The sequence below is a fragment of the Drosophila teissieri genome, unplaced genomic scaffold (assembly GCF_016746235.2).
Source record: "Drosophila teissieri strain GT53w unplaced genomic scaffold, Prin_Dtei_1.1 Segkk54_quiver_pilon_scaf, whole genome shotgun sequence".
NCBI classification, from domain to species: domain Eukaryota; kingdom Metazoa; phylum Arthropoda; class Insecta; order Diptera; family Drosophilidae; genus Drosophila; species Drosophila teissieri.
In genome coordinates this window covers 27,528-54,375 of record NW_025225013.1, presented here as the reverse complement: position 1 = coordinate 54,375, position 26,848 = coordinate 27,528, and the positions used below count along the sequence as shown (strand labels likewise).

Sequence of the window (26,848 nt, the reverse complement as noted above, 5' to 3'; positions counted from 1 at the left end):
ATTTTGTGATCTTTTTCAATAAACGTTACTTTAACCAATTTGAAATCCAATTTTGGGCCCGGTTTCCATTTTTTAAACTAATATCGATGATTGTGCCAATCGATATCGTTGGTATTTTGTAGATGCACTCTGAGAACATTCATCGACAAGAATATCGCTAATTTACGTAGCCGCCAAAATCTTTATACTCTTTAGTTGCAGAATTCCTATTAACTGATTGTTGGTGAACCTTTGAAAAATTTTGGAAACATTTTTGAAAAGTAAAATAAATGAATTACGTTAAGACTTGTTTAAAACACAAGAGTTGTTATACTCTCTTTCAATAAAACCTAAAATTTACTGGTTATAATGCTGGTAATAAAGTACGCCTTGTGTACTGTCATATCACATCAATTATAAATATATATTAATAATTATAATTACTTAATGTCTGGACTAATTAATTGTATTCTTTAAAAGAATGTTTGATAATTTTCTGCGAGTGTGCTAAGTCAATTGTACAATATTCGCTTTTAGGTACGATATTTTAAATAATACTCAGTATTTAAAAAATACTAATAAGTAGCACTTATCGTCGACGGTATTTTTCGATTCTTAGCAATTGGTATTTAATTAAATGCCATAGACAAATGGATATGGACGCAGCCTAACAACGTAAATATTTATATTAAAAACCGATACATTTTTTATACATTTTGATACTTCTTCTTTAGAAGGCGATTGCCGAGCTGATGCGCGAAATCGAAGGTCCGATGTCTAGTGTCAGCCAAAAAACAAATCGAACGCAAAGTGAATCCTTGGGCAAACCAACAACGCTTCCTCGGTCGCACTATTACACTGGCGATTCGGCATAATGATAGGGGAAATGGAGCGCACGCAGGCAAATTGCCGGCAGAAGCTGCAGGATCTGGATGATGTATACGAAAGGAGAAGTCCACTACTTTACAGCCGCGATGCACCCAGAAATCGAAGTGCAAACAGAAGCAGAAGTTCAGCAGCAGGCGTAGCAGAAGTGCCCACAAAAGTCCAAGAAGAAGCGCAGCCGAAGAAGGAGTAGCAGCAGCAGAGTTCGAGCAGCAGTCGAGGCCGGAATAGCTACATCGGCGGAAAAAGCACAAAAAGAAGGTCAAGAAGCAAAAAATCACAAGAAGACGAAGGAGCAGCAGCGAATGCGATGGGAACTACCGCCTAGCGAGTCGTTACATATACCACCACCTTCAGATGTATTCCTCAACCATCGAAGGCAAATGGCTCTTGCAGTGGCCATGGCCTATGGTCAATTACTCACCCGACAGCCAAAAGAAAGCCAACGAGTCTAGGGCACGTCCTCCTCTCCTATAAGCGATATAGTAAGAGAACTGATGTCCGACGAAGAGGTGGACAATCCGCGAAACCCGAGGCCCTGTCGATTTCATCCGCGACGAAGAGAAAATGTTCTCACCATTAAGTAAGCTCGAATTCCGAGTCCGGTGGCGATTCCTCAAGCTCGGACTCAGACTCCGATTCTGAGAACAGCGCCGGCAGCTGTATAACCCTAGAATCTGGTAATAATAGTGATATTGAATAATTGCGTACCATGAAGAGCCTAAAAGGGCATCTGAAACTGAACCTGCGTCTGAACCTAATAATCTATCTCAATCGGATAACGCAATCAACAGGTGGACGAATGTATAGCTCTCGCTACAGTGGACTGACTGAGGATTAATTAGGCTAAAGTTTTTATAATTATAATGATCGTTTGCAAGACACAAAGAAATTGTATATTTAACAAACATAAAATAATATGATACAGAAACGAATGGACATTTTTACCCAACTTGAAAGAACTCACTCGCTGTTCTAAAGGAAAACATATCTAGTTTATTGTTTACAAATTGAGTTAAATAGTGAAATTAAATATATACCACCGAATAACTAGTCGATGCCCTAATGCGATTGTTTAATATATCTACATTGGGTAAATTTATTGTATGTGTATTAGAATTTTTAAGCTGTTAGGTAGTACCTAACTAAGTATTATTTAAGTTCCTTTCACCTTAGAATTAGTTTTTTATTTTTTACTAATTCAAGATTTGGACTCCTATTTTTTTTAGTTTAAACCAGACCTCTTACTATAGTTGATATGCCCCTCGAGTACAGTAACAAACTGTTGCTCTCTCTCTCACCGATTTTCTTTCGGCACCTGCCTGAACAGCTGATTCTTTATTTACCACTCAATTTTCGATAGAAAACGCCAGCGCGAGACAATTAGATATCGCTTAGTTAAATAAATAAAATCCGTGGTTGCATGATGTTGGGAACCTGAAAAAGAAACTGAGCAGTGCGATTCAGGAGGGTCTAGTGATCTCGGAGAGTCTGCAACAGCATATCGCCAGCGTGTCAGTTCCGGGAACTCGGGAGCAGCCAAACCAGTGGTATTACGACCCCCACTTCGCCATTGGGCCTAACGAGAGTTTGTCGTCCAGCAGGAGCAGTAGTCTATCCCTTAGTGCTCCCTTTCAGCTAACCGATGGAGTGCCCAGTCATCTAAATGTGGCAGCGGGTTGCAGTTTGCTGGCCAAATATGAGGACGATTGGCAGCAGATCCATGGCGCAACGAAGAGAACGCTGAGAAGGCTGCGCAGATTGCTAGCCAATCTCCGGAATCCAAACAAGGCCAGCCATCAGCGCAGGATCATTAGTGAGCTGAACAACAGTCTGGCGGGATTCCACGTTGATCGCCCAATTGCAGGCGAGCTCACGGGTCCTTAATTCCCTAGAGGAAATGGGTCAGCAATTAGAGGTTGAGCTGGAGAAGCTGGAGGATCTGTGCGAGGAGTGTGAGCTTCAAGAGTTCATCCTCGAGCAGCAGTTTCAGCTTTCCCGACATAAGCAAAGAAACTAAACGAACTAGAGCAGTATCGCCAGCAAATCGCCCAGAAACATCAATCCAAAATCAAAGATCAAGAGCAGACCCTACTGAAGCTACAGAGGGAACGACAGGCTGTTTCGACGACGCTTCCGAGAAGATATGGAGGAGTACAAACAGCACGGCCAGCTGACAAGTCAGTCTGATAACTAATATGACATGAGGAAGTTATTACCGCCTTTTTTTTTTAGAAATTCAAACCACCAGCAACAAGTTGGCTCTGGAGGAAGTGTCCTTGAAGCCAGCGAAGTGGAAACAAAGGATGCTCTGGAGCAATTTCTAATGGCTAACTCACATTGTTTGCTCATCTAGCAAAAGACTAAATTTGTGCTTAAGTGCAATAAGCAGTGTAATTGTTAAAATATTTTAATGGGACTCCTGAAAATTAACTTTATTTTTTCACGGGATTTTCTTACTGCATTTAATCTTTAAACTTTAACATTAAAGGGAATCGGACATACAAGTGTTAATTATCTATACCAAAGTATTTTAACAAATACACTTTGTTAAGGTATTTACAAATTTCTGTACCATCTCGGATTATTATATTTGAAATAATGAAGTAAAAGGAATCCCCTTAGTTTTTAAGAAATTCGTTGATGTGGCAGCGTCACTGAATGTCTTGACAGAGTTTAATAAACATTGTTTTTGCAATAGTCAAATTTGTCTTTTATTTGTACACAATACTAGATACCATAAACTTTGCATAAATACATGGAAATAATTGAATATTCAACATGTTTATGATTACGAGACGGTAATTTCACAGCGTGGCAACTCTGACAAGAGCCACAACAGCTGATTGGTAATCAGTGATTAAAACTGAGTAAATTAGAGATAATTCTCCGCAGCTTACACCTGTCGCAGCTTTTATTGCTCCCCGCATTGCCCCCAAGTTTCCGTACCCTTTCCTGGATTTCGAGCTTATGGGCGCAGTTGGATCCGCTTTAAGATCACCAATAGTTGATATGTCTACCAAGCAGGCCAAATTCGTTGAAAACACCATTGCCAGCAATAAAGTGGTGATATTCAGCAAGACCTACTGTCCCTACTGCACGATGGCCAAAGAAGTGAGTAACAAGACCTTAAAAGTCACCAATCGTGATCACATCTTTGCGTTCCAGCCCTTCAGAAAGCTCAATGTGGACGCCACCATAATAGAACTCGATGGAAATCCAGATGGCAACGAAATTCAGGCAGTTCTGGGCGAGATTACTGGTGCCAGAACGGTGGGCGCACTAAAAATTTTATATTTCGAAGCTTGGTTATTATATCTTGCGTATTTTGTAGGTTCCGCGCGTCTTCATCGATGGCAAATTCATTGGCGGTGGTACCGACATCAAACGAATGTTCGAAACGGGAGCTCTGCAGAAATATTTTTAGTAAATAATGTCCTACACTTTGTTCAGAGCTCCTTTTTATGTAAAAATGTTCGTGCACGCTTTTCTAGTTAATCTTCAAAGTCCTAAATAAATTCTTTAAAAATGTATGTTTGCACTGCTTAAAAAAAAATGTTCTAAGCTTTGGGAAAATTGCTTAATTGCGTTTACAATTACAGGGTTGCCGCTCAATTAACTCAAATTGGGTAAATCAATTAAATTGTTTCTTATTTTTACGATTAAATGATATGATTAAATGTTACGATTAATAATTTTTGTGAGTGTAGTCCTACGGATCTGTTAACATAGATGTGAGCAACAACTTGCTGTTTTAACTGATCTGGCAGCACCGTAAAGCAGTAAATAAAAATTGTTTATCAAAACATTTAATTAGCTAAATGATGGCTGATTTGGTGAGCGGGGAAGCCTCTGAATCTGATGAGGAACTGCACGACAAGAATAAGGTTATTGGGTATATTGCATATAATTAGCATTCCTATAATAAAACCAGATTGTGACAGATTTTTGCTGCAGAAGTCTCGGGCGAAGCATCCGAAGAAGAGGATGATGAAGACATTTACGAGCAACGTCGAAGCAGCAACCAGGTCAACAGCACGGCCTCCATTTACCGGAATAATCTGCTCCAGCGGAAGTTAAGTAAGTCCCCAATCCTGTGTGTCCAAACATTGCAACGTAATGCTCTTTTCCAGTTGAAAACAACATTGCCATTTGGAGATCTCTTACCGCTTTCACACGCAGCTTTGTGTTGAATGCCTCAAAGCAGCTCGTAACCACTGACCAAATGCTCATCAAGTCCCAGCTTAGTCTTCAGTCGGCCCACACATCTCTCCAGCAGGCCAGAAGAACGCGCAGGACCTGCATACCAGGGTGGCTGCCGTGATTACCAGCAACTTCCTCCCGCATATAAATATTCAGAAGGCAACCTGACTTAGACGTAGAGTGTATTTGCTGATAAACGATCAAATCTAGGCTAATCCTCTGTATCGGAATTGGGCGCATAACACTGAGTGTTGGGTGATGGCTCCCGCGGAACGTAGGTTCTCTGAAAGCACCGTGAGAAGATAGTTCGCACCTTGTTAGGGCGCTCAGGTGACTGGGGTATAGTTTCATCCTCATCAGAGGAGATTTCTGGCGGTTTAGGTTGCTGAGAGTCGTCCGTGTTGATAAAACAAACCTCTGTGCTGTTTGGAGGTCCTGAAGAATGTGCTATGCTGGCCTCCAATGCGGCATCCGCGGCTGCCAGCATGAGAGCCTCTTGTTCCGCCTCGTCTTCTATTAAAACCACGGTGTCCACCTCGGCAAGGATGCGAGGCTGCTGGACAGAAGGCGCCTCCGAGTCCCGGAAAAGGAACAGAGGATTATCTAGGCTCGATTCTAATTGGGTCTCCTCCACTCGACGTTTCGGCTGCACTGCAGCCGGTTCTGAAGAGCTGCCTTTGCGTTTGTTGGTTACATTCGGGCCCGGAGCGGTGCTCTTCCGCTTTGAAGCTGCCGCTCGTACGTCCTCATCATGCACTGTCAGATCCTTTTGACAATACTCTTCCGAGAAGCTTATATCATCGGGGGATAGCGTGGACATGATCAGCAAGCATTCGATCTCGCCGTGCTTCTTAATTTTGAGCAGAAAAGGCATGCCTGCTTCGTCGAACTCCAGTGTCAGCGAAGCATTTAAGCACTCGGCGAAAAGAAGAAATGCTCGGAATTCCTTTATGCAGAATGTAATGACCGTTTCCTTCGTCACCTGGTACTGCTCAAATTCACTAGGCTTAAGTTTCAGTTGCGTGCGCATGAACTTATCATTCACTCGGGCGCCTTCTATGTAGTTTTTGGCCACCACACTACCCAAGTTAGCTTCCAAAGTTAGTTCCTCCTCCGAGGAGTTAAAGTTGTTGGAGATGTCCGTCAACAGCTTGTGATCGCCGCGGATTCTGAAAGGGAAGATAAGGTAATTATACGAATTTTTGGGATGCATGCAAGTATTAGCGTATGATTTAGTTAAGGGAAGTTGTCGAAAAAATACATTATGCAGAAAGGCACACATCTGCGTAATAGAGCGAACAAGGAGTCAATGTATATTAAGTAGATCGATTTTTAATAATTATCCCAAACACGATGAACACAAAGTTCAATATCTAGAATCAAACTCACATATTCGGCATCTGATCGGTGTTTATGTTTGTGTTAATGTTTTGGTCGTCTATGATGGAAATGGTGGCCTCCTTTGTGGTCTCCAGCTTACAGCGGAGATTCACCTGCAGATTGGTCTGGTTGTCCAGCAAGTTGAGTTCGCAGTACTCCACCTAGAATATATTATTCTTCATAACTAATTCCAGTGTGCATAACTTTGAACTCACCTCATTCATGTTGCGGAACACGGCCAAACATCCCTTCATGGAGATCTTGCAGTAAAAATCTGAGTGCGGCGGCATGTCATACACTTCGAACATGGATCTTTTAAAGGATATGCTGCCCACGGCGGATTGGGTGGCATTTATGGCCCGCATCTGCAAGGATTGCTGGTCTATCTCGATGAACATTTCCTTGCCCACCTTGGACAGCGACTGTACGGCTTTGGCGATGACTAAAAAAATAATTAAATTAGTTACGATTAAGTTTTGCAGCTTTTCATTTGGTACCCCTAGCATTGCTGCCCTCTAAGGTATATTTCATTGGCAGTTTTTGCACTATATTTTTGGTCGCGAAATTCGCGCTGAATTTTGTAAACAAACAAATTAGAGTGATAGTAGTTGCACAACATGTATGGGAAAATACCATCAAACAATTGGGTAGCCATTTATGTATTTTAAAGTAAGTTTCTATCTTGGTATTGCAGAAATTTTATTTTTCAATAACTTGTTTTATATTTGAATGGAACAGAATTTGCATATTAATATTGTGCACTTAAATTAAAATATGTTTTTTACCCCGATTGCTTTCCCAATGTTGTCTGGTCACACTGCGGCATGCCGGTTCAGCAACGAACGCCACATCAGTTCTAAATCAAATTAAGAAAAACTGGGCTAAAACCAGCGGAAAACTGGTGAAAAGTGAAATAATCGAAGAAGGAAAGCCTTAAGTTCCTCTCTATATTCCGTATCCGTGATGTGCGTGGTGAAAATCCTCTAAAAACAAGTAGAAACCATGTTACGTACCCTGGCTTTGTGTGTGTCTGTGGTGCTCATAGCACTATATACGCCGACTTCTGGGGAATCCAGTCAGAGTTATCCCATCACCACGCTGATCAACGCGAAATGGACGCAGACGCCCCTATATCTGGAAATTGCCGAGTATCTGGCTGATGAGCAGTCTGGTCTTTTCTGGGATTACGTTTCGGGGGTGACCAAGTTGGACACGGTTCTTAATGAATATGGTTTGTGTAAATAAGTCAGGGAGAACCCGCATTAAAGAGCTTCTTTATTCTACTTAATCTGAATCCAATTTATTTTTATCTACTCCATGGTATTTGTTAAAAAAATACAACATGAATTAATAGTTTAGAACTTAAAATACAAGAACCTTAAATTTTTTTGTTATTTATGTATATATTCCAATCCCAAAGCCCTATAATGTGCTCTTTCCCCAAAAAGAACATGATTATTCTGATTACATTTATGCTTTTTAGATACCGAGTCGCAGCAATACAATGCCGCCTTGGAGCTGGTCAAGAGCCATGTGAGCTCTCCCCAATTGCCCCTGCTCAAGCTGGTGGTGTCCATGCACAGCTTGACGCCTCGGATCCAGACCCACTTCCAGTTGGCCGAGGAACTGAGGAGCAGTGGCTCTTGCCAGAGCTATACTTTTGCCCAGGTGGGTTCTGAACTGGCCTGCAGCTTCAACGAGCTGCAGAAGAAGCTGGAACTGCCGCGCGCAAAGGAAAGCTTGGATGCTCCTGTTGTCACCTACAGCTTTGATCACATTTTTCCTGGCAGTGAGAACAATACCCGCACTGTGATACTGTACGGCGATTTGGGAAGCTCTCAATTCCGCATCTATCACAAATTATTGGAGAAGGAAGCCAATGCTGGCCGGATTCGTTACATTCTGCGTCATCAATTGGCCAAGACGGACAGGCGACCGGTACGACTTTCGGGCTACGGTGTGGAACTCCATTTGAAGTCCACGGAATACAAGAGCCAGGATGATGCCCCCAAGCCCGAAGCGGGTTCTACTTCTCATGAGGATCTAGCTAATGAATCGGACGTCCAGGGCTTTGATTTCAAGGTGCTAAAGCAGAAGCATCCTACACTTAAGAGAGCGCTAGATCAACTGCGTCAGAGGCTTCTCCAGGGGAATGATGAGATCGCCCAATTAAAAGCATGGGAGTTCCAGGACTTGGGTCTACAGGCGGCCGCTGCTATTGCAGAAATACAGGGAGATGAAACTCTGCAAATTCTTCAATATACTGCGCATAATTTCCCCATGCTGGCCAGAACCCTGCTGGCCCACAAGGTTACGGATGGCCTAAGGGCGGAGGTAAAACACAATACGGAAGCATTTGGTAGAAGCTTAAACGTAGCGCCTCCAGATGGTGCCCTTTTCATCAACGGACTGTTCTTCGATGCGGACACCATGGACCTGTATTCCCTGATTGAGACGTTGCGCTCGGAGATGCGTGTTCTCGAGAGCCTGCACAGTAACAATGTTAGGGGTAGCCTTGCCAGCTCCTTGCTTGCCTTAGATCTTACGGCCTCCAGCAAAAAAGAATTCGCCATCGATATCCGTGATACTGCAGTGCAGTGGGTCAACGATATTGAGAACGATGCGCAGTACCGAAGGTGGCCTTCATCGGTGATGGATCTCTTGCGCCCAACGTTTCCTGGCATGTTGAGGAATATCCGAAAGAATGTATTCAACTTGGTTCTGGTAGTAGATGCACTGCAGCCCACAGCCAGAAGCGTAATTAAGCTGTCAGAGTCGTTTGTCATTCATCAAGCTCCCATTCGCTTGGGTCTGGTCTTCGATGCGAGGGACGCCAATGAAGACAATCTTGCAGATTACGTAGCCATCACGTGTGCCTATAACTATGTGAGTCAGAAAAAGGATGCCCGAGCTGCTTTGAGTTTCCTTACGGACATCTACGCAGCAGTTGGTGAGACCAAAGTGGTCTCGAAAAAGGACATAGTAAAGCAACTCACAAAGGAATTCACAACCTTAAGCTTTGCCAAAGCTGAGGAGTTCCTGGAGGAAGATTCCACATACGATTATGGAAGGGAGCTTGCAACGGAGTTCATCCAACGGCTGGGATTCGGAGACAAGGGACAACCTCAGGCCCTGTTGAATGGTGTTCCAATGCCCAGCAACGTTGTGACCGCTGATAGCGACTTCGAGGAGGCTATTTTCACCGAAATAATGACCCACACCAGCAATCTGCAAAAGGCTGTGTACAAAGGTGAAATGACAGACAGCGATGTAGCCATTGATTATCTGATGAATCAACCCCACGTGATGCCCAGATTGAATCAGAGAATTCTTAGTCAGGAGGATGTAAAATATCTTGATATAAACGGCGTGGCCTACAAAAATTTAGGCAATGTGGGAGTTTTAAATCGTCTGTCTAACCGGGATATGACCGCTACGTTAATGGATAATCTTAAATACTTTGGTGGCAAGAAGTCTACGGAGCTAATTGGCCGATCATCGCTGCAGTTCCTTACGATTTGGGTGTTTGCAGATTTGGAAACTGACCAGGGTCGAGAACTGCTCACCCACGCTCTCGAATATGTTCAAAGTGGAGAGAGTGTGCGTGTCGCTTTTATTCCTAACACTGAAAGTTCTTCTGCTTCAAGCCAGAGGAATCTCAATCGTCTGGTTTGGGCTGCCATGCAGAGTCTTCCACCAACTCAAGCCACGGAGCAGGTTCTCAAGTGGCTAAAGAAACCAAAGGAAAAAATTGAAATACCATCTCAGCTCGAGGATATCCTGGGTTCTACAGAACTGCATCTGAAGATGTTGAGAGTTTATTCCCAGCGAGTGTTGGGTCTAAATAAATCCCAGCGCTTGGTAATCGGTAATGGACGGCTTTATGGCCCTCTTTCCTCGGATGAAAGCTTTGATAGCGCCGATTTCGCCTTGCTGGCTAGGTTCAGTTCTCTACAGTATGGCGACAAAGTGCGTCAGGTCCTCAAGGAATCTGCTCAAGATGTCAGTGAGGAATTCACGAGCGATACATTGCTTAAGTTGTATGCCAGTTTGCTTCCTAGGCAAACCAAAACTCGCTTTAAGCTTCCAACGGACTTGAAAACCGATCACTCGGTTGTAAAACTACCGCCCAAACAGGAGAAACTTCCTCATTTTGATGTAACCGCCGTTTTAGATCCCGCCTCCCGAGCAGCGCAAAAACTAACGCCAATACTTATTTTGCTTCGTCAAGTGCTGAACTGCCAATTGAACTTATACTTGATTCCCGTCCCCCAGCACAGCGATATGCCCGTAAAGAACTTCTACAGATATGTTGTGGAGCCGGAGGTGCAATTCGAAGTGAATGGAGGCCGATCTGATGGTCCCTTGGCAAAATTCAGCGGACTGCCGGCCAATCCTTTGCTGACCCAGCAGCTGCAGGTACCAGAGAACTGGTTGATCGAAGCTGTAAGAGCAGTTTACGATTTGGACAACATTAAGTTGACCGATATTGGTGGACCCGTGCACAGCGAGTTTGATTTGGAGTATCTGCTGTTGGAGGGTCACTGCTTTGATGCTGCTAGCGGAGCTCCGCCCAGAGGACTGCAGCTGGTGCTGGGTACCCAGAGTCAACCTACCTTGGTAGATACTATTGTGATGGCGAACTTGGGTTATTTCCAGCTTAAAGCCAATCCAGGAGCTTGGTCCCTACGCTTACGTGAAGGCAAATCAGCGGATATTTATGCCATCAGCCACATTGAAGGAACAAATACTCATCATTCCGCTGGGTCTTCTGAAGTTCAAGTTCTTATAACCTCCTTGCGGTCTCATGTTGTCAAATTAAGGGTGTCTAAGAAGCCAGGCATGCAGCAGGCGGAACTCCTGTCAGATGACAACGAACAGGCAGCGCAATCGGGCATTTGGAACAGCATCGCCAGCAGTTTTGGTGGCAGTAATGCTAACCAGCCAGCCCCTGATGAGGATGCGGAAACCATCAACATTTTCTCTGTGGCATCGGGACATCTCTACGAACGTCTTCTAAGGATCATGATGGTTTCACTGCTAAAGCACACAAAATCGCCTGTGAAGTTCTGGTTTTTGAAGAACTACCTCTCCCCGCAATTTACGGATTTCCTTCCTCACATGGCCAGTGAGTACAACTTCCAATACGAGTTGGTCCAGTACAAATGGCCCCGTTGGCTGCATCAGCAAACGGAAAAACAGAGGACCATTTGGGGCTACAAGATCCTTTTCCTCGATGTGCTGTTCCCGCTGAATGTGAGAAAAATCATTTTCGTGGATGCCGATGCCATCGTAAGAACAGATATAAAGGAGTTGTATGATATGGACCTCGGCGGAGCGCCCTATGCCTACACGCCATTCTGTGATTCTCGCAAAGAGATGGAGGGCTTCCGATTCTGGAAACAGGGATACTGGCGAAGCCATCTGATGGGCAGGCGTTACCACATTTCAGCTTTGTACGTGGTGGACTTGAAGAGATTCCGCAAGATTGCGGCAGGAGACAGACTAAGAGGCCAGTACCAGGCACTTAGCCAGGATCCAAACAGTTTATCCAATTTGGATCAGGACTTGCCCAACAACATGATCCATCAGGTCGCCATCAAATCCCTGCCTGACGACTGGCTTTGGTGCCAAACGTGGTGCAGCGACAGCAACTTCAAGAGTGCTAAAGTGATTGATTTGTGCAACAACCCGCAGACCAAGGAGGCCAAGCTCACGGCCGCACAGAGGATTGTGCCCGAATGGAAGGACTACGATGCTGAGCTGAAGACGCTGATGTCTCGCATCGAGGATCATGAGAATTCGCATGGCAGGGACTCGGCAGTTGATGATTCGGGTGACGATTTGGTGGAGGCCACCACTGTGACGCCTTCTCATGAGCCCAAGCACGGCGAGCTGTGATCAACGCGTAGTTAAATCAACATATTTAGTGAATTTAAATATCGTGGATACACACTTGATTACTTAGCTAAGAGCCATCCCCGAAATAACAACTAAACACATTTGTACATTTTAATTAGAACATAATGCGATTCAACAGGTAAACCCAACACAAAAAGAAAACAGCTCACTAAAGTCTGAATTGTTTTTTCTAACTCGATTTCAAACGATTTTCTTGTCTTGCATTCCAAGAGCTATGGCCACTAATTAAATTAAGCTGAAATTAAATGTCATCAAACTACATACATAAAAGAACGCGCCTTTAAGTTAAAAGTTTGTCAAATGTATTAAAAAGTGGAGTAAATAGTAATTAATTCAGCGTATTTTATTAAGCATTTATTTGGGATGGTCAGGCAACTTTACCCACAGAAAGCTTTAGCGACTGCGTATTTGCGTTAGGTGGCAACGCCCAATTCAAATAAAGTTTTCAAAAAATCAGAATTTCCTTTATATTTGTTTTATTTCAAATTATTCTGAGTTATCTGGCTTTCGTATCTACATAAAGAATCTATTTAATAATTTTAATATAATGCTGCTTTACATTATTGTTTAGCTCTTATTATGAAATAGTATATTATTTTAGCAATTTATTAATAAATTTTCATTTGGTATTTTGTAAGGCAGACAGTGCAGTCCAAAGACGTGGATCATTTCCATATTTATTATTAGGTTTGATCTGCTTCTCGGTTGGCGTTCATTTGTAAGTTAAAAGTATTTCCTCAGCATTTGCAATGAACATTTCATTCCCATTAATTTAGTTTAGCGTATCTAATACATAGTTAAAAATTTGATTCTTCACTTTAGTTTCCTTCTAGAGCTGAGTGTAGTATACAATAGTTAATTAAAGCTTTCTTTTTATTCATTTTGCTCAATATGTTATTTATATATGTTTTGGTTCAGACTACGCAATTGTTTTCTATTCACTTTGAACTAGATCATAAGTGTTTAAGGGAAATATATAGTTAATATATTAATTAAGGTTCGCTTCTCGGTTAAATGATATAAAAAAATGCGGCTGCCAAAAGGATTCTCCTTTTCAGTTTGAAGTTGTGTATATTTTTTTTGTGTATTGTATCTGTATCTGGTGTATCTTGCGCTCCTCTTACTTGCTAAGAATTGACGATACTACAAAATTAGACAGTTCGCTTTCGTATCTGTATCTTTATCTGTAGTCTTTGTTATCATCAGTTTAAAACGGTATAGGCATATTTGAATGAATGCTTTCCAGTTTCTTGAGTTTGATTCGTTGTTGATGTCTACGTATGTATATAGGTATTGCTTTAATCCAGGTGTTTATACATGTCCTCCAGCTGCGGCTTGAAATAGCTCTTTAGCTGCGGTCTCTTGGCTTTGAACGTGGGCGTCAGCAGACCGTTTTGCACCGAGAAGGGATCCGGATGCAGATAGATATCTTTCACCTGAAATGGAATATCCCGGATATTAACTTGAAACCTATAATTTGGTGGTGCACAAGCTTACTTGTTCGAATGACTTGAGTCCACTCTGCTTGCCCCAGTTGAGCATGTCGTTCATGATCAGTTCCTTGACATTCTTATTATTGCACAGGACGGAGAGTGTGCCGCGTACATTGTTCTCCGTGGCCCATTGCTTCAGTACATCGGTATCAGGTACGACAACAGCGATAATGCAGCTCTGAAAGAATTGGGAAAATACATTTACCAATCAACTAAGGTATCAAACTCGCAATTAGTGTCTTCTTTAATCAATAATTTGATCATTGTAGGTTATTCCCCTATCAAACATTTCTTCCCAGTTTTGGGAACACAATTTACCTTTAAGCTCTCTCCATAGACATAAACTTGATTAACGTATTGACTGAGCGTGTAGATATTCTCGATTTTCTCGGGCACTATGTACTCTCCCTGGCTAAGCTTGAAGATGTGCTTGCGGCGATCGATGATCCGCAGTGTTCCATTTGGCAGCCACATGCCCACATCGCCCGTGTGATGCCAGCCCTCCGAATCGATGGCCTCTGCCGTCTTTTCGGGATCCTTATAGTAACTATACGAAAATTGAAATTATTAAATAGCAGTTTAATGTTAGTATTAGTTTACCTACCCGTGGAACACATTCGATCCGCGCACACACACTTCGCCAGTATTTTGATTGGCAAAGTACTCCATCTCCGGCACATCCACCAGTTTCACAGCATTGCAGGACACGGGTGGTCCCACATGGTTGGGCACATGATCTCCCTGAACGGTGAGGGTAATGGCCCCCGTGCACTCCGTTTGTCCATATCCCTCGAGGACCAAGCACCCCAAAGCACAGCGCATGAAGGTCAGGACATTTCCAGCCAATGGAGCGGAGCCCACGACCATCAAACGGAGGTTTCCGCCAAAGGCCTGATGCACCTTCTTGAAGACCAACTTGTCCCAGCAGCCGTTCCTCCGCAGGACACCCCTGGCGATCTCCTTCTCCTTTGCACGCATGGCCATGTTGAAGAGACCCCTCTTCAGTCCAGAGGCTGAGATATCATTCTGGATCTTGTCGTAGACGCGGTTCAGAAGACGAGGCACTGCCGGCATTACGGTTGGTTTCAGCATCTTGAGGTCATTGGTTAGTTCCTTGATGTCGCCGGAATAGAAGCCCACACAGCCACCCACATAGTACATTCCGTTCTCGCAGCACCGCTCGAACATGTGGGCCAGGGGCAGGAATGACACCATCACATCACCCGCACGGATGCGATGGTCGCCCATCTGCAGGATCACAGAACAGACGCCGGCCACCACGTTGCCGTGGGTAAGCATAACGCCCTTCGGATTGCCTGTCGTCCCGGACGTGTAGCACACCGTGCAAAGATCCTCCGCCGTCGGCGGCACCTCTGGATGGTTGCCTTTGGCACCCAGTTTCTCCACATCGATGAAGGAGAATATCTGTATGCCTCGGCTACGAGCCCGCTCCAGGGTCGTCTGCCGAATGGGCTTGATGGCCACTATGATCTTCAGACTGCGCGGCGCCTTCTCCAACAGCATGGCCGCCTTGCCATCGTCCTCCACAATCACCACCTGCATATCCGTCTGGCGTATGATGAAGGCACAGGCATCGGGACCCAGGGTGTCGTACAGTGGCACCACCACCAAGGAGAAGGAGTAGCAGCCCTGCTCGTATAGGATCCATTCCGGGCGGTTCTGCGAGTATATCCCAATCAACTGCTTTGGCCTGGCTCCCAGTGCCAGCATTCCGGCTCCAAAGTTCTTGGCACGCAGCAGGGCTTCGTCATAGTTGATCCACTACGTGAACAGAGATTATAGTTCACATTCAAATATATGTAACGGAAGTTTAGTTCTCTTAATATGGTAACTGATATGTCCATATCACTATGGAATCTCACTAGAGGAATTTGGGTTAAAACAAAATATCAGGATATACTCGTATACGAGCTATCCCGACTGGTATGCTACTATATAGATATTTACTTTATTTTGTAAATGCTATTATATCATATTACTACATACATATATTACCTATTTAATGGCTTATCTTACCTGGTAGGGGGATGTCAGGGTCTCGCGCCAACCCAGACATGGTCCATTGTTGGAGGCGTAGGCACCCTCGCGGAACGTCTGGTACAGGGTGCGGACATTCTCTGTGATGTAGGACACGAACTTGCCGTTCTTGGACTCCTTGTAGAACTTGGAGACGTGTATTTGTTCTGGACCCTGCAATGCAAGTGAAGTGACCCCAAAAGAAACAGAAAAATCGAGGACATGCAATGTGTGAGAGACGTTCAGATATTAAGGTAGAAAACCGTGAAAAGAATATATACAATCAAGAGTTCGGTGAGGTGTACATAGATATAAATGGAGTATTTATGTTGGGGTAGACGGATGCACATATGTACATATGTTCAAGGTAAGCGGATTGTTTGTCTTGAGCTAAATAATAAAGAAATATTTCTTCGTCATATATTTTAAAAGCCACCCACGGAAATAGGACGCCAAAAGTCTAAAAAAATACAATGGGATATTGTCGTCATTTCAAGTTTAATTGAATTTATACAATCGGAAACCCCTTCCTTGAAAATGTGGTGCTTTTATAGTCCGTCAATCTGGCCATTTCCCCTTAAGTGTGTTTATTTGGGGTTTCTTTAGCCAATTGTTCGAAAAATAAATTCAATAATCATTTGAATTTATGTACGTAGCCGATCGCTATGATTTATCATTTATTTTATTTATTTTGGGGCTAGAGACATAAACCCATCACTCGGCGGGATTTCATTAGTGCGCCCGAAAGTAAAGCCCATAGAGCACTTCCTTTATGGTAAACAGCTGCGAAAAAAACAACCGCAACCCGCGAAAGTGTTGATGTACGAGAACGAATATCAAAATACTCTGCGATGGGCGAATATTTTAGGGGGGGTTCTGGTCAGAGGATCCTAACGGTTAGTTTGTTTATTTTTGCAGCCCGATTTTAATGAGCAAAATGCAAATGTATTTTCAAAACTAATTGTTTTCCACAGATTAAAGTGCTTTTCAAATTGATTTTGTTTATATATTTCATTATTGACGCAAGTCCAAGCGGTAAGGGGTAAGGGGTTAGTTTCTAGTTCTAGTTTCCGAGGGGCACATGAGGCATACCCTATGGTGGATATCTTGACGATGATCGTATATGATCTAGCCCACGAAATGTAAGAGACGGTAAACAAAAATAAAAGAAGCAAAATAAAGTATATATTAGTGATTGCTTAGTTAATCTGGTTAGGCAGTTTTGTCATTTCATTCTTAGGTTTTAAGTCCTTATAGAGTGTTACCTTCAGCACATCGCTCTGATTGCTTAGCTCGATGGGCACTCGTATACTGGTAATTTGGCCGCAACAGGACATGGTTTCCTTTTAATTGGATTATCACTTCTTAAGTTTACTCAATGTTTGCAGGTTTTAGACACTTTCTTCACTTGTGGCTTTCTCTATTGATCGTTCAGATTTCATCTGGCATTTTATACGCACATTTTCCAAGCGACTGTAAACACAAAAACAAATTTAGGCACATTTTCAATTTGCCAATTGACCAATTTGCATTTAATATCTGCTATTTAAGTGTCAACTGCGTCCCGTGCTTAAACGGTCAAATGTATATTTCAATTATAGATTTTCCCATGAGGCACATTTCATAACCACATCGAGATCGTTTAAATGCTAATTAGCGAGTAAAAATAGATTTGTAATTGAAGAGTGTGTGGAAAAAGCTTTTCGGATATTATCCAGATATTATTGGGTATTGCTTTTCTGATATCGAATGTTGTTCCATTATATCTGATGTAATTATGTATTATTGTCTTTGATCTAATAACATCATATTTTATTATTAATCCACTTAAGACCTGGTAAGATTCGTATTAAAACCTCACAGAATGTTTAAATTACATCAATTTGTACAGCATTAAAAGCAGAACCAAAAGTAAAAAACCATAGCATAATTATGACGCCTGGCTGTCCGTTTACATATTTTTGGCAAGTGCGGCCCAGTCATTTTGTTTATAATTTTTCAATATTGGCAGCTGCAGGGCGGCCCCAAAAAGGGGCTGGCAAAAAAAACAAGAGAGCGGTGTAAAATGGCCAAGACAAAAAGAGAGAGTGGCCAACACATTATCGACAAGGCGTCGTCTGCGGATTTTGCTTGGCCTGCCCCAAATTAATTTATAAATAGTTCGTTTGTGGGTAAAAACGTTCCACTCTGTTGTTATCTATGGGACTTGTGTGTGTGGCGGCATAAAAGAAAAACATCAAAAAAGAAAATATCAAACCATGTTTTCACACACACCGAGTGCAATAAATACTTTTTGCACTATGCTAAGAAATAGAGGAGAATTTGAAATTTTCTAGAGACCATCGGGAACTGACTCATGGGGAACGCGTTTCGGGCCTCATTGGGATGTTTTGAGGCAATTGGCAGAGAACAAACATTTTCCTCAATGAGCAATTCATCTTTGAGTTATGGTAATTGTGGTGGTCATAAAATCGGACATAAACTATTGGCCACAGAAAGAGTGAGAGCCAAAGAAAAGAAATGAATGAAACAGCCGGGACCCTGAAGAATTTCAATTGAATCTGCAAGGTATCAATAGATATTTCACAAAAAAAAAACGAAGCCCAGGAAAAATATGCGGGAATTTGAAGGTCGTTTAAGAAAACATTTTTTTGTTTCCAGGTGGCTGGCATATTTTTTAAAGCGCACTGAATTTATGTATTGCCTACTTCGAGTGTTCACCGTATTCTTCGTTTTAAAAACATATGTCTTTAGAGCTCCACCGCTAACTTATTTCTCATTTAAAATGATATTTATTAATTTTTTTAAAGAGCGAACCACAGACAATCTTTTAATTTGATTAGCTGTAATAGAAAATAATATACTAAAAGATCAGCAGGTGCGGTGGCTTTACTTCCTGACATTTAGGTTGATTGATTAAGATAGATTGCTGCCGTTTGGTTAGAACCAAAATTAAAATTTGACAGAAACAGATGTAAAATTGTAAAACATTAAGTGATGAGTTTTAATCTTGTAAAGAATAATAATTTTTTTAAGTCTGTTTAAATTTGTTGATGCTGTGATGCTCAAAGTGCACATGGCTCAAAAATTCTTGAAAAAAATTGGCCCTCTCTAAGTATAAACAGCTATAAAATTATATGGGGTATTGGCGTATTGTTAAGATCAACCGTTTACAACCCAAATACCACACCAATTAAGCCAACAACATCCATCAATCTAAATTAGAATCAAAATCGTGTTAAAATTAGGTATATAACTAATCTGGGGGCTGCGGTTTTCTTAGATGTCTTAAGTATAGAAACTGCGTGAACTTGAACTTGAGGGGCTGAGTTCACGTGGCAACTCGACGGCACTTTGACACTTTGGCAAATCGATTTCAGTTGGAAAATCTGTTCCTTTTTTTTTCGTGAATTTCCGTTCACTTTTTTGAGCATTTTTTGGGGTTCTTGCGCTTTACGTAATGAGATTAAACGCTTGTATTTTTGTCAATTTGTTGCAAATTGTCGTGCGTTTTTTCGCTCTTTATTTCGTTTTGTTTAGTATACACGAGCTATTATTTATAAAAAAATACGTTTGTTTCATAGATATACATATATCTGCGATATGTACATTGTGTTGTTGTTGCTTGTTATTTCGTTTTTTTTTTGAGATTTTTATAATTTGAAATATATTCTGGCGACTTGAGCCCGCCACGATCTGCGCGACACGATGTTAAATTTCGAACTGAGGAGCAGAAGTAAAATATTGGCCGTGGCTAAAAATGATTTTGGCCGGCCCGAGGAATCTTCTTAACTTTTGGGAGAGAGATTGAGCAAAATCGAGCGAAAGATTTCGGGGTTTCAGGGGTATTTTCGGGGGAATTATGTAGTAGAATGCAGCGTTCGGCTAGAAATTTCATTCGTTCATATTCTTTTGATATTAAATGGTTTTTCTTTTTTCCTTTGCTAAATAGATTTGATCTAATTTTTGGTTGGCTCGATCAAGTTGTCCACCTGTCTCAATTTTCCCTTTTGTAAACTAACAATGGGAATTTATGTATATATTTAGTTTTTGTTATGGTAGTGACAGTAATTTTCAACTCTTTAATAACCAAAATGATTTATGGTCCATATGAGAGGACCACGCCCACTTTTGGCCCGGCAAAAATAGAAAGCGTTTGTTTACTTTTGGGCATCCAAACTAAAAATGCTTCATATTATACAAAGTTTCGTGGGTAATTAAATTAAACGAAATATTTTATTTTATTTCAAAAATTCGTGGACCAATGAAATAAAAATGTTTGCCACACACATCCCACAGCAATTATCCTCGTTGCTAATTGTTTGAAATTTATTACAAACTGCTTACATGCTGTCAATTACTCAATTTTCAATAAATGTTTAATTTATGCACCTTTCATTCTAGATCCACTCAGCTTTAGCTCATAGCCAGTCCATATCGCACATATTTATCGTTTCATTTGCACCTCAATTTGCGCACATTAGCAATTATAGTGTCCACGCACACTTGTATTGGAAAACACTCTATTCGATGTAGGAAAAAGAGTGTGCCAAATGTTGGTGCATTCGAACTTGCACGCCAGACCAGACTAGGCAAACACCCTAAGTGAGTGAAATTCACAAATGCATAATTATACATAATACTTGTTTTACAACTGCACTCGCAAATGTATCTGCTCACTTGTAGACAGGTTGGCCCTGTCTTGTCGAAAGCCTGACATTTCCTTATTATTCTGTTGTCTTCTATTGTTTGCTTTTGGTTGGGGGGGGGGGGGGGGGGGGGGGGTGCATGTTCGATGGAATTTGACATCAAATAAAAAAAAAACCTTAACATTTTGTAATTTATTCTATACATTTTAAAATTATTTCAAAGCTATTCCGTCGTCTGTCCGTCCGTCTGTCCGTCTGTCCGTCCGTATGAACGTCGAGATCTCAGGAACTACAAAAGGTAGAAAGTTGAGATTAAGCATACTAACTTCTGAGACATAGACGCAGCGCAAGTTTGTCGATTCATGTTGCCACGCCCACTCTAACGCCCACAAACCGCCCAAAACTGCCACGCCCACACTATTGAAAAATGTTTTGATATTTTTTCATTTTTGTATTAGTCTTATAAATTTCTATCGATTTACCAAAAAACCTTTTTGCCACGCCCACTCTAACGCCCACAAACCGCCCAAACCTGCTACGCCCACACTATTGAAAAATGTTTTGATATTTTTTCATTTTTGTATTAGTCTTATAAATTTCTATCGATTTGCCAAAAAACTTTTTGCCACGCCCACTCTAGCGCCCACAAACCGCCAAAAACTGTCAGTGCTGAAGACTCCTTCGCGCTTTCACTAGCTGAGTAACGGGTATCAGATAGTCGGGTTGTAATAGAACTTGTTGCTTAACCAGATTTAACCGCAGTTTATTAATAACCAAAAGGTTATTACTATGCGATTTGTATGCACTTTACACAGGTGAAATTCGAACAATTTCATTCAACTTTCCCCTATTTAAAACGCTACCAGAAAAACAAAATCACTTAGCATTCAATAAATCAATTGTTTAATTAACGACTATCGCTTTTCACTGTACCTTCAGCCTTCAACCCACGAAAAATGGGGCTGCCATTCTGGCAATGCCAAATATTGCGCGAAATATGCTATTGTGTCAATAATTGTTTATTTACATGAAATCAACACAAAAGGAAAGGTCCGTTACAACAATTTGGGGGAAAATGTCGGCGAATTTATTTAGTTGGAGGAAATTCTCTGACAATCGTGTGGGGCGATGGGCGCGGAAAATATCTGCATAGATCGAAATTGAGAGAACCAGGCGACTAATTAGGGGAAAATGCCAATTGAGCCATGACAAGATTTATTATTGTCGTGCCTCTGTCATTCGATAATTTATCAGCGAGAATGTTGCAGTCTTGGCAGAGAAATTAGTACATTTCCCTGCTCGGCACTCAAATAGAACATGAGGTGGTGCAGCTATTTTTAATAACTTTCGCACCACTGTGGCGCAGACGTCACGGCTAAAAGTCGAAGAACAAAGGCGAAATGAAAATCGAAATGGTGAAAATGTGTGAAAATCATGTGACGACAACAACGAAGCAGAGTCCGTTTTTGGCAATTTGACTCGTGATCGCACTGTTTGTGGACATGTGCACATCAAAGCTGTTTTTGGCCTCGGGGATTCTCCTGTTTTACCTCAAACACAGCCGAACCCGAGAAAACTCAAGACAAACAGTTCCCAATTGAACATTAAATGATGTAATTGATGTGATCGAAGTCGATCGATTGCGAAATCAGCATACCTCTAGCAGTGGCGATTGGTTTTCCAGAGGCACTAACGGTCGTTCCGGAACGGGCCTCGTTGCAAAGTAGTATGCAACACTAGCTGCCAGGCTTCCTAGGGTTAACGTTCCCAAAGTGCCTCCCAGGTAGTACAGATACCCATCGATCTCGTCCCCTGTGGAGGTGACCAAAATAAAATGGATTAGACTGGGGTACCAAAACGTAATTTTACTATTTTTGTCAATTTGCTTTTTCTTGTAATCTCCTTTTATTGTAATCTTAAAACTGACAACGTAAAAGCTTTTAAAGATTATATATTTGTAGAAATTTATATAGCGCCTCGAAATAATGCTTAACAAATGCCTAATAAACAAGCATAATTATATTTCATAGTCATTTATATTTCACTTACTTTTATATTTAAATATTATATTAATATAATTATAAGTTAAAGTTATAATTATAGTTTTAAATTATATAATAATTGCTTGCTTGCAAAAAATTCAAATAAATATATGGTCATATATGCTTTCCTGGCATACATACGTGTATTAATCATTAATAAGCCTCGTACACAAATACTTACAGAAATATGAAAAATTGCTGACAATCAAATGATTGACGTAGGCCATAACCGATTTCTCTGGCGTCATCGTTTTTGTTTCTCCTTAGTATATTATTGTTGTTTTGCTATTACAGTAGTAGTTGTTTATAGTTTGTTCTTTCTACCTGAGTGGATGTTACGTGTTTAGCTTAATGATTGCGTACAGAAGATAGCCTGAAAAAAAATCAATAAAAGTGCACACATCAGTGAAATATTTTTCAAAATTGATTTTATAATAATAGGTTAGTTGGGAAATACTGTACTGAAGAAGGGGCTTTATGCGGCATTTAGAATTCTCAATTTCCAAACGCAATCAAGCTGAACCAGGGGCCAAAACCGCAGCCCATAAATGCCATTCATTTTCCGCCTAATTAGGGGTTTATCCATATGCACTCATCTACCTATGTATCATTTTATAGAAGTCAAGTGACAACAATTAAAATGCGTTCAATTATTTTAATTGGACTTGCAGCAGGGTTATATTAGGGGTATATTGAGCCTACCAGATATGAAAACTAAAAAAACATGCTTCATAGTCCACTGATCGATGTCTAATTTTTCCACATTTGCTCTACAAATATTCAAATATACATATGGACCGCGATTTTTGATAGACATGGCTGCACTTGCCCATCAGTTTTGCGATTATGGCTTTATCTGCTGTGCTCGGAATTTGACTTATCAGTTTTAAAATAATAAGCGAAAAAAATGCAACTGAAATACGAGCAACAAACCATAAGAGACTAGACTCGGCAATTAAGGCTGTCCAATGCTCTGCAGAACTTTGCATTTTTTTCTAAATACTTACAAAATGAGAAAATTAATAATTTATGGAATTAGAAGCCGCGTTTATAGAATTAAATTGAATGTCAATACATGTATCTATCACCGAATACACCGACCTAAATTTTATGTACTACAATTGCAATTACTTAAAATAGTATAATATTTACGCAATATGTTTATTTTTAAATAAATTTCCTAGTTGACAAGGAAATTAGTTCATATCTAAAAAGTTTGGAAACAACAAATAATTATAAATATATTTCTTATCTTCAATTTCCTGATAAATCTATTTATTTCAAATTATACTTGACCTTAAGCATAAGCACCTGCCATAAACTGCATTCTACAATAACAGGTTTCTCAGGAATAATAATTAATTCGAGTATTTCCCATCTATAAATGCTAAAATATTGATACACATTACAAGTTAGATGGGATTTCCCAACAATTCTGGCTGTAGTGCCTCAAACAGGTTTTTAAATGCTTGTGACTATAACAAAAATGTTTCCCAGTCTACTTGTAATGTGTAGTGAATAAAATTACCATAAGAAATGGTAATTCAATGACAAGCTGACACGATAAACTTTAGTTTCGTAAATATTTTCCCGGAAGACAAATACTTATTTATGATATTTAACCTACGACTGCCTAATAATTATTAAATCGATTAGACAAACAATGTTTTTTTTAATATTTTAGCATGGTCAAAATTCATGGAGTAGATTAATGTTTTTCCTGATCCCAATATAGAAAACAAATATAACTTTGAAATATAGCATCCTGATATGTGCCTGCAAAATGATTCTATACACGCAGGTGTAATTCGTATCTGGAGAATTTAAAAATATATTTATAAGAAAGTTATAAAAAAGTAACTTTAGGCGCATACAAACATCGAATTTTCCATTCCGAGGCTCAAACAAAAGAAGGAACGCATGTATTTAATATTTAATCCTCTTTAGTTGGTCACTTCTGGGACTTAAAGACTGCGATTGGGGGAAGGCAAACGCCACATAGCCACCGAGTAGCCCGAACCACTTCACCCACATAAGCAGGCGGCTGGTGGAGCGCATCCCAAGCTCTTGGTCTGCTGATAAGACTTGGGGCAGCAGAAACGGCAAGAACAGGGAGAACCTTTATCAGTCCGCGGCTGAAACTTTGCACCCAGACATCTGGTCGAGGCCCCTCACTAAGCAGATTATTCGTCTGTGGACAATGCAGACGGTCGAGCCAAAAACAAGTGCGAAATATGTAGGTAAAGTCTTGAGAGTAAATATACCCTATACCAATGTATGAATAAGCACGATTTTATGGGCTTTAATATCTTTTTCTGTTTGAATATAGCACTAGCTGTCCGGAAAAATCGTTACTTAATGGCTAAATGATAGAATTGATTTTCTTCCATCGATTTATACTCTAACCTAATTGTTTTTTTAAAGATTATATATATGTAATGTAATATTGAATATGCATATATGTATATATCGTTTACGATATGCATTTTTTATTTAATTTTTTTCGGTTGAAAAATATGAAAGTCAACAAATTTATTTTAAAACATATTGTTTTGACAAAAGTTCATAAAATAAAGGACTCCTCAAGTCTGCTTTAAATTACGTTTTCGTTTCTTTACATAAGATATCTTTTGGTTAAATACTACTTCAGACAATTGTTTTCCCGAAAAAGAACCGAATATTATGCAATATAAATATATGAGTTTAGGCCATCGATTTTATAGACTGGTTTCTTGATAGCCGGGTCAAATCAGGTTTGGCCAAACGTGAGGAGGAACTAAAGAGGGCAAGAAAGGGGCGGTGCGGCGGAGAAAGGAGGATGCAAAGAGCGAGAAACAAAATGGAGCCTACTGAGGTCAATGCGGGCACATGCGACTTTCGTCCATTGATTTTCGGCGATTTACCAACAACACTTACCTACGAATCTGGACTACTAGAAGATGAAACACATTTGTCGGGCTTATTTATAAATTTGGGCACGGGCCGACTATTCTCATACACCTAAATTAGCCTGGGAAAATCAATGAAAAGTTTACGTTTCGGCACTCGCTGATTCCGCCTATCGTATTTTTTACCGGGTCGTTTTGGGGGGCGTATGTGTAGGCGCGGGGCGAAAAGAGAGAGGAAAAGCCCTAGAACCGAGCATGGAATACCGAAAAACCGAAGGCCGGAAAATTACTGCTAAACGGTCCGACGTTCGAAACAGAACTGCGTACTGCCAAACGAGAATCTCGGAAACAAAGTCCGTTTGCGTTTGAGTCCGTGTTCTGAGCATGCGTGCAACTGCTCCAACAACAGCGCACACAACAACACCAGCCGCAATCGTATGAATGAAGCCACACGGAGAACCGAACACCGCTAACCAAAAAGAGCCAGCGCATACACTGAACAAATTAACTGCGAGTAGTTTCGCGAAGTAAAAAACAAATGTCGAGCGGGTAGCAGGTAGCATTTAACTAACTCCAGAGTTAAAACTCTTTTATTGAATAAGTATTACAAAATTATTAATATGATTTGATTAGATATTATGATTATCTAACTTCCAAAACAAAATGAGCTAATTTACTAGGATTTTTTTCAAACATCATTCCCTATTTAGGCCCTCATTTTTTCTGTGAGTGTGCGAGGGCTCCAAGGAGAGCCCGGCATTTGCGAGAGAGCGCTAACTCAGCTCCAGTCATAACAAACAACGAAACAAAGTGGCAAAGGCAAACAAACTGCACGTGCTACACTAAACCGCGTTAGAGAAGGGGGCGGAGTGGGAATGGCAAAAAGCGGAGAGCAGAAGAGAGAGCCCTTGTGTCTGTTTGCTTTGGTGGCGTTCAGCTTAGAGGGGTGGGGGGATAGGTCGGGCAAAGGATAACAGCAGCAGACAAACGGTTGTCTTTTTATGACCAGGAGAAGCAGGGGGTGTCGTGACGCACTTGCTCCAATCGGTCCTGCAATTCGACACGGTTGCAAGGGGTGCTCCAACTCTTTAGATTCCATAGCAATTACATAAAAACATAATACATAAATAATAAATATTGGTGCGTTATTTTTCATAAAATACATGCATATTTTCTAAAATACAAAGTTAATGAAAATATAAATAATAAATAGGTTATTAGAATTATATTATTAATTACGAACTTTAAACAACTATCGCGTATACGTAAGAAATTAAACTTTCTTATGTTACAAAATATTTTGTAAGTACAGACCATAACGTCTTTTGTCAGAATATCAGAAGTGTCCTAGCTTCCCTCCCACTTTGCGA

General features: G+C 40.9%; 4 protein-coding genes and 3 pseudogenes across 7 annotated transcripts; 5 read left to right on the top strand and 2 right to left on the bottom strand.

Moving 5' to 3' along the window:
* The first annotated feature begins 731 nt into the window (after positions 1–731).
* Positions 732–1,694, top strand: LOC122625690 (annotated as a pseudogene).
* Positions 1,695–2,274: 580 nt separating this feature from the next.
* Positions 2,275–3,220, top strand: LOC122625691 (annotated as a pseudogene).
* A 583-nt stretch (positions 3,221–3,803) lies between these two features.
* LOC122625687 (glutaredoxin-C4-like) lies at positions 3,804–4,315 on the top strand. Its single transcript, XM_043805778.1, has 3 exons — positions 3,804–3,978; positions 4,033–4,137; positions 4,199–4,315. Exons 1-3 carry the CDS (start codon positions 3,835–3,837, stop codon positions 4,289–4,291), a joined length of 342 nt encoding a protein of 113 aa, XP_043661713.1. The 5' UTR covers positions 3,804–3,834; the 3' UTR covers positions 4,292–4,315.
* A 283-nt stretch (positions 4,316–4,598) lies between these two features.
* Positions 4,599–5,297, top strand: LOC122625685 (annotated as a pseudogene).
* LOC122625684 (cell cycle checkpoint control protein RAD9A-like) lies at positions 5,237–7,068 on the bottom strand. The gene is made up of 4 exons (XM_043805777.1): positions 6,945–7,068; positions 6,663–6,889; positions 6,457–6,608; positions 5,237–6,236 (listed from the first exon to the last, which is right to left on the bottom strand). Exons 1-4 carry the CDS (start codon positions 6,976–6,978, stop codon positions 5,279–5,281), a joined length of 1,371 nt encoding a protein of 456 aa, XP_043661712.1. The 5' UTR covers positions 6,979–7,068; the 3' UTR covers positions 5,237–5,278.
* A 195-nt stretch (positions 7,069–7,263) lies between these two features.
* LOC122625692 (UDP-glucose:glycoprotein glucosyltransferase) lies at positions 7,264–12,774 on the top strand. Its single transcript, XM_043805779.1, has 2 exons — positions 7,264–7,678; positions 7,931–12,774. Exons 1-2 carry the CDS (start codon positions 7,450–7,452, stop codon positions 12,346–12,348), a joined length of 4,647 nt encoding a protein of 1,548 aa, XP_043661714.1. The 5' UTR covers positions 7,264–7,449; the 3' UTR covers positions 12,349–12,774.
* Positions 12,775–13,417: 643 nt separating this feature from the next.
* On the bottom strand, positions 13,418–25,798 carry LOC122625693 (long-chain-fatty-acid--CoA ligase 5-like). 4 transcript variants are annotated; one of them, XM_043805782.1, is made up of 9 exons: positions 25,665–25,778; positions 25,507–25,600; positions 22,772–22,963; positions 22,206–22,360; positions 15,900–16,073; positions 14,467–15,644; positions 14,181–14,409; positions 13,867–14,040; positions 13,418–13,805 (listed from the first exon to the last, which is right to left on the bottom strand). In XM_043805782.1, the coding sequence occupies exons 3-9, from the start codon at positions 22,836–22,838 to the stop codon at positions 13,668–13,670; spliced, it is 2,115 nt and encodes a 704-aa protein (XP_043661717.1). In that variant the 5' UTR covers positions 22,839–22,963; positions 25,507–25,600; positions 25,665–25,778; the 3' UTR covers positions 13,418–13,667. The 4 variants fall into 4 exon arrangements, with proteins under 4 accessions (XP_043661717.1, XP_043661716.1, XP_043661718.1 ...); XM_043805781.1 differs by having other exon boundaries at positions 25,507–25,798; XM_043805783.1 differs by lacking the exons at positions 22,206–22,360; positions 22,772–22,963; positions 25,507–25,600; positions 25,665–25,778 and adding exons at positions 16,992–17,027; positions 17,165–17,372; positions 19,509–19,605.
* Between the last annotated feature and the right edge of the window lie 1,050 nt (positions 25,799–26,848).